General features: G+C 34.0%; 2 protein-coding genes and 1 long non-coding RNA gene across 3 annotated transcripts; 1 reads left to right on the top strand and 2 right to left on the bottom strand.

The window, feature by feature from the left end:
• Positions 1-1092: 1092 nt before the first annotated feature.
• LOC142612218 (uncharacterized) lies at positions 1093-1686 on the top strand. Its single transcript, XM_075784334.1, has one exon. The coding sequence runs from the start codon at positions 1093-1095 to the stop codon at positions 1684-1686; it is 594 nt and encodes a 197-aa protein (XP_075640449.1).
• An 822-nt stretch (positions 1687-2508) lies between these two features.
• Positions 2509-3224, bottom strand: LOC142612540 (histone H2AX-like). Its single transcript, XM_075784620.1, has 2 exons — positions 2929-3224; positions 2509-2832 (listed from the first exon to the last, which is right to left on the bottom strand). The coding sequence occupies exons 1-2, from the start codon at positions 3130-3132 to the stop codon at positions 2611-2613; spliced, it is 426 nt and encodes a 141-aa protein (XP_075640735.1). The 5' UTR covers positions 3133-3224; the 3' UTR covers positions 2509-2610.
• Positions 3225-10200: 6976 nt separating this feature from the next.
• LOC142611574 (uncharacterized) lies at positions 10201-16886 on the bottom strand. Its single transcript, XR_012840074.1, has 3 exons — positions 16228-16886; positions 11751-11826; positions 10201-10807 (listed from the first exon to the last, which is right to left on the bottom strand). It is a non-coding gene; the product is annotated as an uncharacterized LOC142611574 (long non-coding RNA).
• Positions 16887-17340: the final 454 nt, after the last annotated feature.

Genomic DNA, 17340 nt, shown 5'->3' with positions numbered 1-17340 from the left:
CTAGCTTATTCGATTTGGATGAGTGGTCTCAACTTATAATTAATTAAAGTTTTAGAAGGATATGAGTTTACTTGTCAAGTTCATATCAATTTTATTACCAAACTCATAAATAAGTTTAGGCTCAACTTGTTTTGTTACTTTTGTATCGAGTTTTGATATTCACAAGTTTGTTCATGAACAATATTTTTTACTCGGGCTCGGCTCATTTATTAAACATGCCTAAAACTAAAGTTTAAGCTTAGCTTGTTTATAATCAAACAAACAATAATGAATTTTTTATCAAGCCAAGCCCGAGCTACTAATGGCTTGGTTTATTTACAGCCCTAAATAGAGCTGACACTTTTTTATAGAGTTTAATTTTGTCCTTTCTTTTTTTTTATTCTTGTGAAACAAATCAAAATTTTATTAGTTTATAGGATTTAATGTACAATTTAGTAAATTTGTTACCATATTCTTTTTTTTTTTTTTTTAAGGATTCAATTTGTTGCAAAAAAAATAGAAAACGTATTTTTCCATTCCCCCATTTATGATCTACAAAGAATAAGAAACAAAGTGATCCAAAAGTATTTATAGTAGTAAAATATGTGGAAAAAAAAGTATAAATATATTTTGTATACAATAAATTAAAATATTATAGACATACATTCGGGAAGGGAAAACACAAACAAAACTCATTCCCGCCCCCATCATCCTTTGGCCGCAAAGAAAAACATGCGCGGAGGGGGATTCTTTTGTCATCCATGTTGAGCTTTTAGAAACACAGAACTAAATAAAATTGCTAATATATTAAAGTACTAAACACAAATTCTTCCCCCAAATTTAAATCATATTCCATTGGAAAAGTTTTGTTTCAAATTTCAATGTTTCATTAGACTTGATTGAATTAACGATTCCTAACGTTTCCAAAAAAAGATCTTTTAATTTGTTTTACAAAGGCGCAAAAAAAAATTGGCTAAACAACGAGTATTGGGCTGGCTAGCCCATAAATCTATTTCCTATGCCTTCAAGGATTAGGAAACGAGTAAAGTCGGTGATACTTGTATATATATACGTGACCAAAGTGTGATCTTCTTCATCAAACAACAATCAAATATGGCAGATATTCAGAGTTTGGCACCTGAGAAGCTGATAGACAAACTAACGCACGCTACTCACGTTGGTGACAATCGTGGTCTAGAGATTTTTGCCGCATGTGATGATGAAATTCTTAAGCAAGTTTTGCCGCACTGCACTGTTGATCAGTTGAAGTATGTGGAGAAGTGTTTGAAATCCAAAGGAAGAGATCTTAGCCCAGTGACTGATAAGCTATGGAAGAAATTCTATGAAAGAAAATTTGGGGTTCAAAATGCTAATGTTGTGACTCAAAGGATGAAGGAAAGGAAGGTGTGGTATAAGTGGGTGGCACTGTATGAGGCTAAATTGAAGGAAGCGAGTGAGAAAGCTAATAGGGCGATCGAACGAGTTGGGAAACTTTATGAGAAAGAGAAGGAACGCAAACAAAGTAGGCAAGTGAAGGTAGTCACAGTGGTGAGTAATAATAACAATAATAAGAGAGTGTGTACATCCGAGGTTCCAAACTTGAATAAGGGCAACTTGATGAAGAAAGCAAGAAAGGAGTTTTTGAATTGCCTAGAGGTGAAGAATCTTCAAGCTATCAACTTGCAAAGGAAATATCATCTGAATTAATTGACTTTGGCTGTGCCTGCCTGTAAGGAGATTTAGCAGAATTACACGGGATTCTTTATTTTGTTAGGGTCTTTTCTCTGTTTTTGTTGGTTAAAGTGAGTTTGGCAGTATGGGTTTTCATAAGAGGAACATATTTGTAATTGTAGAAATTTCTTTATACAATGGTTTGTTTTTTGTTATGGGTTTTCACTCTCTAAAATAGTTTCAGTTATTTAGAAAAGAAGTAAATTTATTCCCTTCTTTCTACAAACTGTCAGACATAGTCAATAATTAAATTAGAATTTAATATCTAATAACTACAACAGTCCAAAATTAAAGGGAAAATAAAATAAGAAACTTGAAGGCAGGAACAAAGTGCTTGTTTTTTAGGTTGCCAGATCCAATTACCAATAAAATTTGTTACAGAACCTATCAACATTCCCAATATACTTTTGGTTTCAATAGAAAAGCAGACTTTATGTATACCCAAAAGATTCACAAAATGAGTGACCCCGACCCGCAAACATCACACAGCTTCAGGTTTTTTTTTTTGGCTAACATATTTTACCAAGATTTCAGTTTACAACGCAAAAGATAAGGTCAAATTTAGTCAATAACCCAGATTCTTCCTTTTTCAACGTATTCAATCTGAAAGACACGCTAAAATTAGCCAAGTGTAGTCACAGAATTAAAGATAATTACTCCAATTCAAAACACATTCAATCTGAAACATTAAACTCAATAATCACATTTCCATGTTATGCGCTTAATTGAAATTCAGATTCCTATAATTTCCAAATTGTAAAACAGAAGACACCATTCACATTACACAAATTGAAAATCTGAGATAAAACCCAATATTTCATTATCATTCCAAGTGAAGCTTTACATAACAAAAAGCTACTTCATTACAAAGCCTAACGAAAGCCAACAAACCCAGTACACCTAAAATTCCTGAGAAGCAGACCCAATATCACCCTTTCCTTTCCCAGCTTTCCTGGGCAACAAATTCTGATGAATATTAGGCAAAACACCGCCATTAGCAATGGTCACAGACCCCATAAGCCTGCTCAACTCCTCGTCGTTCCTCACAGCAAGCTGTATGTGCCTCGGAATAATCCTGTTCTTCTTGTTGTCCCTCGCTGCATTCCCAGCCAACTCCAAAACCTGAACCAAGAACCAAAAAACCCAAAACAATCAGTAACCAAAAACCAAAACAGAAACCCAGAAAATGACAAACAAAACAGCGTTATTTTAACGAACCTCAGCAGCGAGGTATTCGAGGACGGCGGAGAGGTAGACTGGGGAGCCGGAGCCGACACGTTGGGCGTATCGGCCGGTTTTGAGGAACCGGGCGACACGACCAACTGGGAATTGGAGACCGGCTTTGTGGGATCTGGAGACGGACTTTGTGGCTTTTGGCTTGCCTCTGCCGCCCTTTGTGGTGGTTTCTGCAGCGGAGCTCATTGTGGGTTTTGGGATTTGAGAGTTTTTGAGTGAGAGAGAGTTTTTGGGATTTGGAAATGTACCTTGCTTGTGAGGTATGGGAGTGTGATGGGCTTGGTGTGTTTTGGTTTATATAGAGAGGAAAGGAGGGTTTTGATTGGATGGTTTTGGTTGTGCGGATTGCCAGCGTGGCTGGGAGATTTTTGAAATTTGAAGGTTTGAGGGAGTGTTTTTCCTGATTGGTGGAAAGGGGTTTCACGCGGATTGCCAACGTGGGAGGGAAGATTTATGTTTTTTGGATTGGTTTGAGGGGCGGGAAAAGTTTTCAGTTTTGGCGCTGCGTTGTTACGACGTCGTTTTTTGGTTTTGGGAAACATGTAAATTATGCTCTTTTTATCTATACTGCTATTTAAGGGGCTTCCCCTGTTTGGATTCCTATTTTTTTTGTTCAAAAATGCTCATATAGTCTTATATTTAAATAGAAACAAAATTAAAGGAAAATCCGGTAAAAACTCTTTTTTTTATTCAAAGATGCCCCTACAGTCTTATGTTTAAGTAGAAACAAAACTAAAAGACAATCCGGTAAAAATGCAACTCCAACTCCCACTAAAATATTACCTAAAAATAGGACCACTCTCTTATTAATTTTTAAATTGATTTATTCACTTATAAATTAGATTTTTAAAATAAAAATCATATATATATAAAATAATTAAATACAGTTTTTTCCTACAAAATAGGACCACTAAAAAAGAAAAGTCTCATCGCACGCGCAAAGCGCGTGTGATGAGGCTAGTATTATTAAAGGATATAAAAATTATACTCTTTAAAATATGATATTGGATATTTTAGTCAATCGAATTAGGTAGGTATTCATGTTCACATTAATTTTTACCATACTAATCATTTTATTTACATGACTACATACTATCGTTAATCACTACAAAATATTAAATATCTATATAACTATTAAAATTTATTTTAAATAAAAAAAAAAGGCATAATCATGAATCATTCGTAAAAAGAGTTCTGAATCACCTATGGCTAAAAACCCAAAACTCCACAAATCACAACCACTACAAAATTACAAATGTAAAATCAAACTTGCACTAAGGGACGAATAACATTCATATTTCACAGCATTTGCTTTGTAGATTACATGCTTGTACCCAAGTTTCGTTACTATGGCTAACCTAATTGTCTTGAATTATGCTTTTAGTGAATTTTGATCTTGTGTCAACTTTGTCCATACAAAAATTACTTTTTTATTGTAATTTATTTCCTCCACTGCTTTAAGAAACTCTTTTTTTTAGGAGAGGGGGGGGGGGTGTGGTGGCTTTTCTCCCATTTTCATTTCCCATTTATTTAATTCTTCTTTACCAATATACCTCCCTCTCTCAATTTCATGTGATAGTCATGGGGAGAAAGGGGTTGGTGGTGATGCAATTTGGGTGTAATGAGTTTTTAAGCCTTGTTTGGTTTAGATGTTTTCATCACCCAATTTTCAATTTTCATAACCCTTTTTCCAAATTTTGTGGGCCCCTGTGAGAGACCGCACCCTGGCCCATTCTAATAGTGTGTTGGGCCAAACCTACATGAATAGGCGGAGTTGTGTTATTGCCTCTCAAAATGGAGGTTTGACTAATTATATTTTTCCCTTTAGATCAAGGGTTTTACAATGGAGTCACCACTTATTTAATTATTGAAAAAATAAGAAAACCAAAATTGAAAAATTCCTCATTTTATTAGTTTTCAATTGAATTTACATTGATCATAGGAAAATTACATGGTTTTAGTCCTAGATATAGTCTAAGATAAAGTACATGGCTTTATTTCCTAATTACAATCTAAAATGGATAAGCATTTGATCTACTAACCCTTGATCTAAGGTCGGAGGCTATGTTACAAGGTGGGAAAGTGTTAAGCACCCACCTTGCCCGGTGAAACCGGTCTTCTAGACTATGGTGGCTAACATTCATATCACATCATCCAATATGTTATCTATCAATTTGCATGTTGAATTTAAAGTATGTGCATGTGATAAATCCTAATTCAATTTATTAAGCATTGCATTTGGATTTGAAAAAATAAATTCTAGTGAATGTGTGTGGATTGTGATATCCTAGATTTAAGGATTTGAAAGAATTATTAAACAAACATATTTTTTATGTGAATTTAAGATTAAAACTAGTGTTATGCATGAACATGTGATGAACAACCAAGAACATTTGAAGAACAATTAAGAACATTCAAACATATTCAAGGGAATTTAAATAATTACTATCATGCTTTAATCTTAAACTCTCATCATGGCAATACAAAAAAACAATAAGGAAAATGGACTATACCTTCATGCAAGATCCATATGGTGGATGAGGAGACTCTTGAGAGAGGTCCTAAGGGTGGAGGAAAAGAAGAGTTATGAGAGGAAAAGTGAGTCTCACTCAATACCTTAAGTCTCAAGAAGACCAAGATATGACAAGACTACTCCACTTCCTAGAACTCAAGAGAGGAGAAGAGAGAGGGTTTTCGTGTGTCTTGGAATGAAGGAGAGGGGGTTTATATAGTAGTGGTGGAGGAAATATGAATTGAAGGCCATTAATGAGGGTTGACAAAGAATCATGAACCTAGACTTCATTTTAGCCTTGGGAGAAATCTGGAGTATTAAATGTAGAGATTTATGGGAGTGAGGAGCAAGCCAGAATTCGGTTCTCCAGTAGCTACCGTAACAGCCTGTAGAGCCAATTTCGAAAAATCATATTTGACCCAATTCTGATGGGAATTGTTCCATTCTTATGCTCAAATTGAAGCCCCAAATGTCTAGTTTCTGGAAAAATTAACCTCATTCACAGATTCAAAATATTCTGAGAGATATCAATGAAATAGTGAGTAGATGTCATTTGTTAAAAAATGATTTCAGCACAATTAACTTTAATAGGTCCCAAATTAACTCCCAATTAACATTAAATGGCTCTAATCACTCCCATTTTAGACTTAATTGGTTCCAAATTTACTCTAATTAAAAGATAATTTCACAAATTACTCATTGAATAATTAATGTTTAACTATCTAATTAATTAGGTGTGTGTAATCTTACCATAAAATGTAGTCCTAACCAATCAAATTATGACACATCATTTATCTCAAATTGATTATACATATAATCAATTGAAATCAATTGTTTATAATCACATATGGTCGGACTTAATTTGTGACACTGCATCTCAGTCATTAAAACTTGATTTGATGATAACTTTCAATTGGGTGGTCTGATTAGGGCTTATGACCAGTCGATTTAATCGTTACAACATCAAGATTATTTTGGTAAAATGAGATTAATGATCTAATGACTAGAATCCACATGCATATTTCCAAGGCAAAATTACCATTTTACCCTCCAAGTGAGGTTAAATACGGGTTGCAAAATGAGGTGTCAACAGCCCCACATGAACTTATTGTGTTTAGATCAGTTTCTTAACTCAATTTTCATAACTCAATACTCAAAAAATTGAGTTTGAGTTATGCAAACTGAAAACAATTTTTTGATGTTTTCAAGTTATGAGAATTAAGTTACAATGGCAGTTTTGTAAAAATAACCAACGTCTGGGACCCACATTGATGAGTTGTCTCTATCAGTATTTATTAAACTCCACTTTCTCTCTCTTGTCTCTCAAACAAATCAGAACTCTCTATTCTTATTCTTTCTCTCTTTCTTTTGGCTCTTGCGACACAGTCTTTCATTTCTCTTTGATCTAATCTTGGCTCAACTGGTATATCATTTTTTCGTCCACAGACACAAACCCACAAACATTTGAGACAATATTTGATCAAACCCAATCATGTCAAACACAAATGAGAAAAAATGATCAATTCAAGTGAGACAAGAATGGGTCATTGGTTTTGGAAAGAGAGAATGGTTGTTGAGCAATGGAGCTTGGGTTCTTTATTCCCTTCCTTTGCTATTCTCTATGGTTGTGGGTAAGAGAAAAAAAAAATCTGAGATTTGGAGCGGGGAAGAGAGAAAATCTGGGCTATGCTTAAGATATATATATATATATATATATATATATATATATATATATTTTTTTTTTTTTGAGATTTGGAAGGGGAAGAGAGAAAATCTGTGTTGTTGCTTTTATTAGTTGATCTGATAAGTGGGGAAGAACGAAACAAAGAGGAATGGGAAGAGTGGAAAGAGGAGTTTACCGTTCTAATATGTGTCAGCATGTGGGGTCCACTAGTTCAGTAAAAATAGAGTTGTTTTAGATGAAAACTACACTCAAATTTTTGAGCCAAACACTTATGGGATAGAGTTAAGAAAAATAGAGAACTGAGTATTGAGACATGGATTAAAGTTTTGAGTGATGAGAAATGAATATTGAGAACTGAGTTTTGAGTCATCTTGAAACCAAACATGGCCTAAGAGGCTGTTTGGATTTGATGAAACTGAGTTATATAACTCAGTTTTCATCACCCATAATCCAAATATCGTGGGACCCACATAAATAAGAGTGTTGGGCTAGGTTTTTGAGTGTTGTTTCCACTTTCCATCACTTAAAACTCAAAATTTTGAGTTTGGGTGATGGAAACTAAGTGTTGGGGTTTATGCCCTAAAACCCAATTTACTGGCATGTATTTAATAATTAAATTGTTTAATTATATGAGACTATCTATAAATGAACTAAGACATTATCATAGTCCATGAGATGCATTGTATGTGATTTATGTGAAAAGTCACAGAAGATATAAATCACAAGTTCTTTGGAAACTCAGAAATTTAGTTCGTAGTCGGTGATAAAATTGAGCGTTTCATCTACGAATACTATAACATATCAACTAAGATGATTTGTCTTGATCATGGAAGTAGAGACTTTTAGTTGGTATGTTGATATGTTTTAAGAGTTAAGACATATTGAACTGGACCGCTGTGAGATTTATTATTCTCCTAACGACTGTCAAATGAATAATAAATCTCACGACTTCTACTTACATCAACTCTAAATCCTGAGAGAATAATGGAACTGATCATGAGATGTAGGTTGCTTTGATATATCAAGAGTGAGATCTATTAGTTATGGTCAAAACCTCAATATGTTGGGCATCCGCATTTAGTGTTGACGGAACATATATTCTCAAGATGGAATTCATAGTCTCTTAACGGAGATACAAAATATTCCTTTGAGATAAGTTCAATGGGTTTAGTTATTCAGAGTGTTGGGCCCAACCACTTTAGTAAGGAGTTACTAAAGTATATATTTATGAAATTGGATTTCATAAATATATGATGAATAACATAAAGGATTAAACCGGGTACTCAAGGATTAAGATGTAGTAATCTTCAAAGTGGTAGTCTATATTCATGACTTTGGATTACTACGAATATTTTAATGAAGGAGTTGCATGCATAATAAAGTCTTGGGATATAATTTATTAATAAGGCCTAGAGTGCAATTATATTTATATAGTGGTATTAAATATAATTAATGGTAATTTTGGACTTGTCAAGAGTTGACGGAAAAGCCCAAGGCCCATTGGAGCTAGTGTTTTATTGGTCCCTTTTGGTCCCACTCCAAGCCACACACTAAAGCCCAATTGGAAAGGCCCAATAGGCCAGTCCAATTAGATAAGCAGTTACTTATAAAAGGAGAAACATACAGAATTTTTATTAGTGAAATAAGAAACGGTGTGTATGTAAGTGTGAGACACACACTTTCATTCTCACTTTGAAAACTGATTGAGAGACCACACATCTTGGGTGTAAAGTGGAATTGGAGTGAAGATTAAAAGTATTCCCGAGTACTTCAATCGTTGGTTTTGAATTTCTCCACACTAAGGTATGCTATCTTGTTCTTAAATTCTGAAATTTACGTAGTGCACGTTATCAATCATGAATAAAATAAATCCTTATTTGTTGCTTCCGCTATGTGTTTTGTATGAGATACAAAACCAATTTTTTCCTTCACTAAGAACAAAAATTTTGTATTTCCAAAAGTTTAAAACTAATTTTCAGTGGCAGTTCAGTAAATAGAGTGACTTTGTGGGACCCAAGTGTAGTGCATTGTCACTCAAATCATCTTAAGTCCTTTGATATTACCGTTGCGTAGCTCCTCGTTTCAATTCATTTCTTCCCCAAAATTTTCAGCAACACCTTCCCTCTCTCCGCCTCCTCTCACATTTCGCCTTCTTCATTTCTAGCGACATTTGAGAATTTGAACCGAAGCACTAAAATCGCCTGAGATGAACTTTCCATGATTGAAGAAAAAATACTGAGGAGTGTCAGAATCTTCACCAGCGACATTGAGCTCTGTTACCATTAGTTGTTTCTAACGAGCCATTATTTTTGTGATCTTCTCCCAAGTGCAAATTATCTCTCTCTCCCTCTCCGTTTTTCATGTCCATTGTCATATTTTCATTTTAATTTATGTTTTATGAATTTTTTTTGGTATTCTACTTTGGATGTTAAATTGGGTTTTTTCCCATGGACTGATGTTGATGACCCTTTTAGTTTTTCTAGTAATTACTTCCTCCAGATTATAAAGATTGCAAGGAAACTAGAGCTTACAACAAAAATTGACAAGTGAACATAACTAGTTATATATTCTAAAAGTATGAATTGTGACCAACCCTCATTTAAGAATGAAGAATGTAGATGTAAATGCACTTTTAGTCCCTATGTTTTGACTTTTTTCCATTTTGGTCCCTACATTTTAATTTTACCACTTTTAGTTCCTAAACCAATTAACGCGTGTTATTTTCGTCATTTTTGTCGGTCAACCGACGAAATAGTTGAGGTGGTAGCCGAAGGAATTAAAATATTATAAAAAATGTCACATCACCCATGACGCATCAACATCTATTTTTTTTATAAATAATTTGTCAATTTTAACTAAATAAAAAAAGAAAATTTAAAAACACAAAAACACAAGAACACAAACCCGAAAATCAAACCCAAGAACACGAATTCAAAATTAAACCCATTGAATCAACTTCCTTTCTCACTTAAAATCAAATCAATAATGCAATATAATTTGAGAAGAGAACAAAGACCAATGCTGAAAACCCATCAGTTTTTCTCGTTCTTCCCCAAAGATTCATAGCCAAAATCATAAAATCAAAGAAAACCCATAAATCTCAAACACTCAAAAACCCAAAAACCCAAAAACTCAAAGGATTAAGTGTGTGAAAATAAACTGAATTTTGTTTGAGTTTTTAATAAAATAATACAAAGTTGAACCTGCACAGCAACCCTCCACTGCCACCACCAGGAACCTGCAGATGCACTGATACCCACGACAAAAATTCAAAGCAAAACCAAAACTTACACCCAATTTGAGAGAGAGAATCAGAACACCCACATACCCATTGCCACCAAATCACCACCCACATCAGTAGCAACCTCCTTAAACCCATAGTGAACCCATCCCCACCAACAACACAGCAATCCCCCATTGCTGCCACCATGAATCTTGCATCAATACCCACGACAAAAATTCAAAGCAAAACCAAAATCCACATCCAATCTAAGAGAGAGAATCGGAGTGAGAGAAAGAGAGGAACGGAAGGAGAGAAAGAGAGAGAATCCACCATCGCCACCGCTCCAAACCACCACGCCATCGCCACCAATCTCCAAACCACCACGCTGTTGCCATCGATCTTCAGTCCATGCTGCAGATTTCAATCTCCAGTCCACGCCGATCTGAGAGAGACATCAGATCAGAAATAGGGGAGATAGAAAGGAAGATGAGAAATGAGAGAGAGGAGTGACCGTGTGATTGAAAGAAGAGAGAGAAAGAAGTGATATTTTAATAATTTTTTTTTTTATAAAATAAACTGGGTTTTGTTTGAGTTTTTGGGTTTCTGAGTGTTTGAGATTTCTGGGTTTTCTTTGATTTTATGATTTTGGCTATGAATCTTTGGGGAAGAACGAGAAAAATTGATGTGTTTTCAGCATGGGTCTTTCAGCATTGGTCATTGTTCTCTTCTCAAAATTTATTGCATTATTGATTTGATTTCAAGTGGGAAAGGAAGTTGATTCAATGGGTTTAATTTTGAATTCGTGTTTTTGGGTTTGATTTTTTGGGTTTGTGTTCTTGTGTTTTTAAATTTTCTTTTTTTATTTAGTTAAAATTGACAAATTGTTTATAAAAATAAAATGCTAATGTGTCATGGGTGATGTGGCATTTTTTATAATATTTTAATTCCTTCAGTTGCCACCTCAGCTATTTCCGTCAGTTGACCGAAAAAAATGTCAATAAATAACACGCATTAATTGGTTGAGAAACTAAAAGTGGTAAAATTAAAATGTAGGAACCAAAATGGAAAAAAAATCAAAACATAGGGACTAAAAGTGCATTTACGCCAAGAATGTATATATTCATAGACATACACCCAAACTCAAACAACCAACATTCCCATCCGAATTTATCTAACCCAAATAGCATACATAACATTAAACCCAAACTCAACAAAACCCATTGATTGCATAAATATTGTTGTGGGAAATGGGGTTAAGCATTACAAACCCAAAATCTCCTAATATTTTCAAAGGCAAAGTAGAGTAAATCTGTTTCTTAGGTTTTTTCAAAAATAAATCCAAACAGAGCAACAAAAACGAAGCTAAAGCCACATGAGGAAATTACCTTATATAATGGTTTGGCCGGCGTTAGCGACAGCTATTCCTATCTTCATTTGTGCTCACCAACCCTGGGTGACAATCTGAAATCAGATGAGGGAGAGGAGTGAAATGGGTTTCTGGGAAGAGAGGCATTAAATGGGTATTGATGAAGGGAAAATGAAATAGAAAATGAAAGAAGATTAAAGAAGATGAGAACCTGTTCCCATTGTGTGTGTGCGTCGAAGTGGGAGTTGACTGCTCTGCTTTTGGCTTATGTGCAACTCTGCTTTTCTGGGTTGTTTGATGGGAGAATATGAAAAAAGGGGGAAGAGAAAATGGATGCGGGTAGCAACCATAAACCCACTGTGTAGTGTGAATGGGGTGGGCTCTATCATTTTGGCAAAAAGTGGACTTAAAAGTTGAGATATGTGACTAGGTTTTGTAATCAAATAAAATTTTTTGAGTTTTTGAGTGATAGTGGGGTTTGGGTTATGCGTTATGGGTTTTGAGTTTGAGTTATGAGTTATGAGCGGAGAAAATATTAAAATAACATTAATTTTCAAACAATATAATTAGTAGTTAAGTTTTACAAACTATATATTTTTACTAGCATCTCGAGTTTAAAAGACTCGATTTTGGAGCTATAAATCGAGTCTTTAATGCTCGATTTTCATAGTCTGATTCTATCTGATGTGGCATTTTTTCCACGTGGCGACTACTTGAAAATCGAGTCTCTAAGACTCGATTTACAACCAAAAAATATTTCCTCTTCCTCCATCCATTCCCAGAGCAAAACCCACCACCAAAAAAAAAAAAAAAAAAACGAACGCAGGTCGCGCGGCCTGGGCGCGCTGCCTGGGCGCGCAACCCAAGCCACCGTGCGCCCCGGTCGCGCGGCCTGGGCGCGCGCTGCCTGGTCGCGCGACCCAGGCCAGCGCGCGCCTAGGTCTCGCTCGCGGTGGCCTGGGTCGCGCGCCCAGGCAGCGCGCCCAGGCCGCGCGACCCAAGTGGGCTGACTGTGTTCGTTTTTTTTTTTTTTTTTTTTTGTGGTGGGTTTTGCTCTGGGAATGGATGGAGGGCAGAGGACATTTTTTTTGGTTGTAAATCGAGTATTAGAGACTCGATTTCCAAGTAATCGCCACGTGAAAAAAATGCCACATCAGACAGAATCATACCATAAAAATCGAGCATTAAAGACTCGATTTATAGCCCAAAAATCGAGTCTTTTAGACTCGAGATGCTAGTAAAAAATATAGTTTGTAAAACTTAACTACTAATTATATTTTTTGAAAATTAATGCTATTTTAATATTTTTTCCGTTATGAGCAGTAAGTTATGAAAACTGAGTCATGTCCAAATCAAACAAGCCCTAAAACCCTCATTCACCAAAAATCCAAATACCATCCTTGACATCCACATTCTTTAGATGCTGCCATTTTGTAGTGGAATTTTTTTGATAACACAGCTCATGGAGATGATAGGTGGTGACTTTCGGTTATGGTTGATTACAAATTTACAAGAGCTGATTTAGGGTTTAAAATGGGACGATGATTGGGCTTTGTGGATAATTAATGGCAGCTTCTACCATGGTATGTATTTAACGGGTTTGATCAATGGTTTAGGGTGTATGGTCTGCCTCTAACTTTTAAAAATCCTACTCTCATTTTTTTTTTAATTAAAATAAAATAAAAACGAAGTTATATATAACTTTTTGCTAATGCCCCATAGAACAAATTTTTGGCTTCACCACTATTTATATTGGTTCAAAAAAAGAGAATAAAGAAAGAAAAGAAGAAGAAGGTGTTACTGACGTGTATATTTGGTTATTTTAATTGGACCAGATGTCACAATTGCAATTTTAATTAACAATTAACAATCATATCACAAGTAGAGATAGATAAGAAGATGGAATTGACATTGATACCAAACTAAAAAACAAAAATGAGCAAATTTTAATGAGCTATTAAAAACAAGCGAATTTAAACATGAGTTATCAAAATGAAAATACATCATTTTTTTAATTTTTGAGGACATACATCAAAATCAAAAGATCAGAAGTGTAAGCCTGACGGGATCATGTGAAATATTTTATAGGAAAAAGCAGCAAACATAATAAGAGGCAGAACAACGGCTAAAACCAGGTACCAAATAAATAAGACTAATAGATGTTAACCGATGAACTAATTGCATTTATTTTTTAAACTTAAAATACCAATAAAGCTCAATTCAAATTTAAGAGACTAAAATTTTAAGAACCAATAATATAGTTTCGTCTTTATTATAATTTTATATTTTTCTTATTTGATTAATTAATATTTTTATATACTTTTTTTTTTTTCGTCTACGCTTCCAATTGCAGTCCAGAGTCAGACTTTATAAAGGAAACCGTTGAAATAATTTTAAAAAATCTACATAGGGAATCAGCTACGGATTCATGGCAGATTGATGTTCCTGAAGGCTCTGCAGCAATTGTCGTGCGCAATATTCCTTCATCAAAGAATTCTGACTGGGCTGCGCATTTTTTATGACTTGTCAAATTTTAAGTTACGTGTCATCAAATTTAATATTAAAAATTTCAAGATTCAAATATGACACAAACAAAATTATTAACCTAGTAGAAGAGCCCAATCTAATCGGGTGACCCATTTAAAAATGGGTATTCCCAATTTCAAATGACACTACCCAGATCTGAAACTAGAGAAGGAGATCCCTAACAACACTGTTGTCTACCGCTCTCACCACCGTCCTCCTCCATCTTGACCAATCTCTCTGATACACACAGCCACTAGTGCGACGAACAAATCAGCTACATATTACTTTTACTTTTAAAATTTAAACTAAGCATGATTAATTGATTATATTATCTGATGTTTTTGTGGTGGTTATGAGAGAATAATGAAAAGAACAGTACAGAAGAGCAAGTAATTTACACCAAAGAGTTTTATATGTAGTCTGTGAATGAAATAGGCACTAGTAGTCTACTAGGCTAGTAGCTAACTCATAAAGCTCAAGAAAATAACATATGTTTTTCAACTTGAAAAGATTTGTCACACCAATGGCTTTGCGTGTTCGAGGAATATGTCTCAAGGGAGGCAGTTGAGCGGTGGATGATGGTGTTATTAAGGATATCTCATCTGGGTAATGTCATTGAAATTGGGAATATTTGTTTCTAAATGGGTCACCCGAATTAGGTTGGGTTCTAACATATTAATGGTTTTTTAATGAGTCAGATAGAATATAATTTTTTAATAATAAATTGGATGCCAAGTCACTTAAAATTTGTGACATCGTAACTCTGTTAGCTAGGTAGACACTAAAACTAACTCTTGTTAACAAAATGACTAACCGAACTCATTTTTAAACCTAAGGGACTAATAATTTTCATTTCAAACTTGAGGGACTAAAAAAACCAACAGTGTCATTTGAAAATACACTTTTGGTTCATCAATATCATCAATAAGAGTACTAAAGCTTCATTAAGTTGAAATATTTTTAATTAGTATAATAAGAGAAACGTTAGTCATGTTTTTTGTATTTCAAAATATTTTATCTAATTAGGCACTTTAAACGTGAAATCCTAATTTTGCCAGATTCTAACTCTCATATGGTACCGTATAAGAGTTATGGTTCATAAATGACAAATACAATAATGATCTCTACCTTCTCAGCATAAAATACACAACCATTCTTTTTAAAATCTAAAAAAAAAAACTAAAAAAAGTTATTTATTTATTTTTATTTTTTTATACAAGATAGAAATTCATCTATAGCCTAATCTAAGTGTATATGTGTTTGAAGCTTCCCCTCTTGGAGATTTGAACCCCGGCTCTTACCCGTTACACCTCACAAACACTTATACTTGTGGAGTAACCATTGCACCAAAGATGTGCGATGGTACTAAATAAAGCTTTTATTTAAAGAGATTCACTAGTATATTTGTAGTAATATATATCTTTAATACACTTTTGTTTAATGATCTATCTATACTTGTATAGAATTACAAGTAATAAAAGAAAAAAAAAATTGATGCATTAGTAGTATCTTTTAAACTTATATTTTTTTTAGAAAAATATATGTATAATACAATTTGATTTAATTAGATAAGTGTAATAAAAATAACACAAAAAAGTACTAATCATTCATTTACATAAAATGTGGTACAAAATTTCACCTACCTTCACCCGTAATATAGTATAAATTGGAATACTCAAAACGAGACATAATTTTTATTTTATTTTATTGATTAGGTTCAAGTGATAGTTCATTGATATTGACATATTTTGTAGTGATTCGTGTCTCTAATTCGAATCTCACATATTCCCTGCATCTCATATTAGAGCCTTATTCCCTATACCTGATGTGTGTATGTGTTTGTTTCCAAAAAAGTAATAAAAATAAAGCATTTAATGCATTGTGTTGACTATTTAGAAATTAGTATGACTATATTTTGGAATGTTTTATAATGGAAAAGATAACTAACAATATGTAACAACTAGTATTACCGAAACGGTTTCAAATGCAAGCCCGATAAGTTTGCAACATCCTTCAAAGCAGCCTTCCAACTGTTCACCATGACTTCGGGGCCATTAGGGAGTGCTTCCGCAAAATTCCCTTTTTGATCTCGCACCTCGGACGGAGACACATTATAGAAAATAGGTAGCACCTTTTGATTCAACACCCTTTTGCAATCCATGATCTTCACTAACTCATCTAGGCACCAATTCGAAGTAGCATAGTTTTTTGAGAACACAACAACGGCAATCCTTGACGTCTCAATTGCCTTCATCAGCTCAGTCCAAATAAATTCCCCTCTGGGAAGGTTTTTGTCATCTTTATACACACGAATCTTTTTGCTCTCTAAAGTAGTAATGAGATGGTCGGTAAAATTAGTGCGGGTATCTTCCCCTCGAAAACTAACAAAGACATCATACTTATATGTCAATGTTGAGGTTGATAAGGATGGAAGAAGGGTTTCTTGGTCTGCGGAATCAGCCATGTTTGCAACACTCTGATCAATGTTATGGGCTAAACTCAAGGGCAAAGGAGCAAGGACCTGTTGAGAAGAACAAAGAACTATGTATATTTATAACTTCTTAAATTTTACACCCTTTTCTTGAGTTAGCAATTTGTATTCTAGTTTTGGTGCAAGAAGAAAAATAAGTCCTGACTCAAAACATGCGTTAGCATTCTATTTTGCACGTGGCAGACTTTAAGAAAATATATTCCTATTCCAATTTGTATCTGTTTAAAAATTTAAGAAACTATAATAATACTGGATAAAAATTTATACATTGAATGATTCTACTTACATTTTTTAACTAAACAATAAATTATATTTTTATGTAGAAATTTAGTTAGAAAAAAAAATGTTAATAAAAGACAAGAGCAAAAATTTTCTGGTGAAGAGAGATTACATTTTATTTTATGAGGATATGGTATATGAATAAAATTATGTTAAATAATAATATGGTACAAATATCTTTGTGCTGTTGTGCCACACTAGATTTTTTTTTTTTAATTTAGAAAAAGATTAAATTTAGTAAAATACAGAGATACTCTTACCGGGTTTTGTCTAGATTACAGAATAAAATATGTAGTCATATTTTCTTAAAATA

This window comes from Castanea sativa, chromosome 10, assembly GCF_040712315.1.
Source record: "Castanea sativa cultivar Marrone di Chiusa Pesio chromosome 10, ASM4071231v1".
NCBI classification, from domain to species: Eukaryota; Viridiplantae; Streptophyta; class Magnoliopsida; order Fagales; family Fagaceae; genus Castanea; species Castanea sativa.
Note: the sequence above shows the minus strand (reverse complement) of the source record. Positions and strands in the feature narration are given on the sequence as shown.

What these genes read in the sequence shown, in the direction of transcription:
- LOC142612218 (XM_075784334.1), top strand. Translation starts at nt 1,093, where the DNA reads ATGGCAGATATTCAGAGTTTGGCACCTGAGAAGCTGATAGACAAACTA.
- LOC142612540 (XM_075784620.1), bottom strand. Translation starts at nt 3,132, where the DNA reads ATGAGCTCCGCTGCAGAAACCACCACAAAGGGCGGCAGAGGCAAGCCA. An exon ending in TCGAATACCTCGCTGCTGAG is followed by an intron (nt 2,833 to 2,928) that starts GTTCGTTAAAAT and finishes TTCTTGGTTCAG; the next exon opens with GTTTTGGAGTTGGCTGGGAA.